Genomic DNA, 1,059 nt, shown 5'->3' on the forward strand with positions numbered 1-1,059 from the left:
AGGTGGCATTACACCGCGTGAAATTTCAGGATGTACTCGTGTTTAAGGCGATCGATGTCTTGCAACGACCATGTCGCCTTGCAGTTAAGAACTATAAGAGAGCCGGTGCAGCTTTCCTAAGCAGTTTCGACAGTGCCAGAAAGCCTAGGTGACAATTTTTTGTGGATCCAATCATCATATTTGGTGCTTGCATTCGAGCCTCGAAAGTGCAACAAATTTATATTGATAAAATGCCAAAAGTCCGTGCTAGAGCAACAAGCAAGTCCGGCTGTTTTGCTGAAGAGTTTGCGCATTAGAGATTGCAACAGGAACAGATAACCAAGGTCTGATAAGCGGAAGCGACGCAGTGGATGTAGTATGATAGTAGTTAATTGGTAAATTGACATTATTAGCTTAAACATACAACCATGTGATTGTTAATTGGAATAAGAACCTAATCCAGAGATAATATTGAAATATGGGTGGCGCAGGTTACTGATGGCATCGTGCTATGCCAGACGTGGAATAAACTTATCACGCAGACAAACCAGAGTATGGCTTACTGGGTCATCGAGACGCATAAACAGTCATACTTCGGTAAGATCGTTTGTGAACCACTGAATCACTTGCTGATTTCATTAGGTTATAAACTTCGTGCGGCCTACCGGTTCTCGAATAGCTCATCCAATTTGAGAAGACTCAAAACATTTTGTGCTGACAGTGGGCCACACTGGAAGGCCACGACAATTTTCTTCATGGAGAGCGGTTTCAGTTTGTCTTTTTGTAATTGTTGACCGGTGACATTTGCGGCATATGACGCGCTCGGTAGTTTCCAGTTTGAACCGTACTGCGGTAGCAAAAAATAACCGCAAGGAGTGGAACACCAACGTCTAAGGAAACAAACAAACTGCTTATATTCATCCACACCAATACCCTCACGTTACAACGTCATTTCTGCGGTGAGTTCATGCGAAACAACATTACATGAGGACATTCAAGCAGGCTCACAATGGCCTTTCGTGTGACGCGATTTTTTCATTGCAGTCCTTGAAAATTGGGGAGGGACGGATATGGAAGACA

General features: G+C 43.4%; 1 protein-coding gene across 1 annotated transcript; it reads right to left on the reverse strand.

Moving 5' to 3' along the window:
* Positions 1–646: 646 nt before the first annotated feature.
* On the reverse strand, positions 647–826 carry T265_16049 (hypothetical protein; the record flags this gene model as incomplete). The annotated part of the gene is made up of 1 exon (XM_009179539.1): positions 647–826. A coding segment is annotated over one exon (90 nt), but the record flags the coding sequence as incomplete, so codon positions are not given.
* Positions 827–1,059: the final 233 nt, after the last annotated feature.

Source organism: Opisthorchis viverrini, assembly GCF_000715545.1.
Source record: "Opisthorchis viverrini unplaced genomic scaffold opera_v5_3710, whole genome shotgun sequence".
Taxonomy (NCBI): domain Eukaryota; kingdom Metazoa; phylum Platyhelminthes; class Trematoda; order Opisthorchiida; family Opisthorchiidae; genus Opisthorchis; species Opisthorchis viverrini.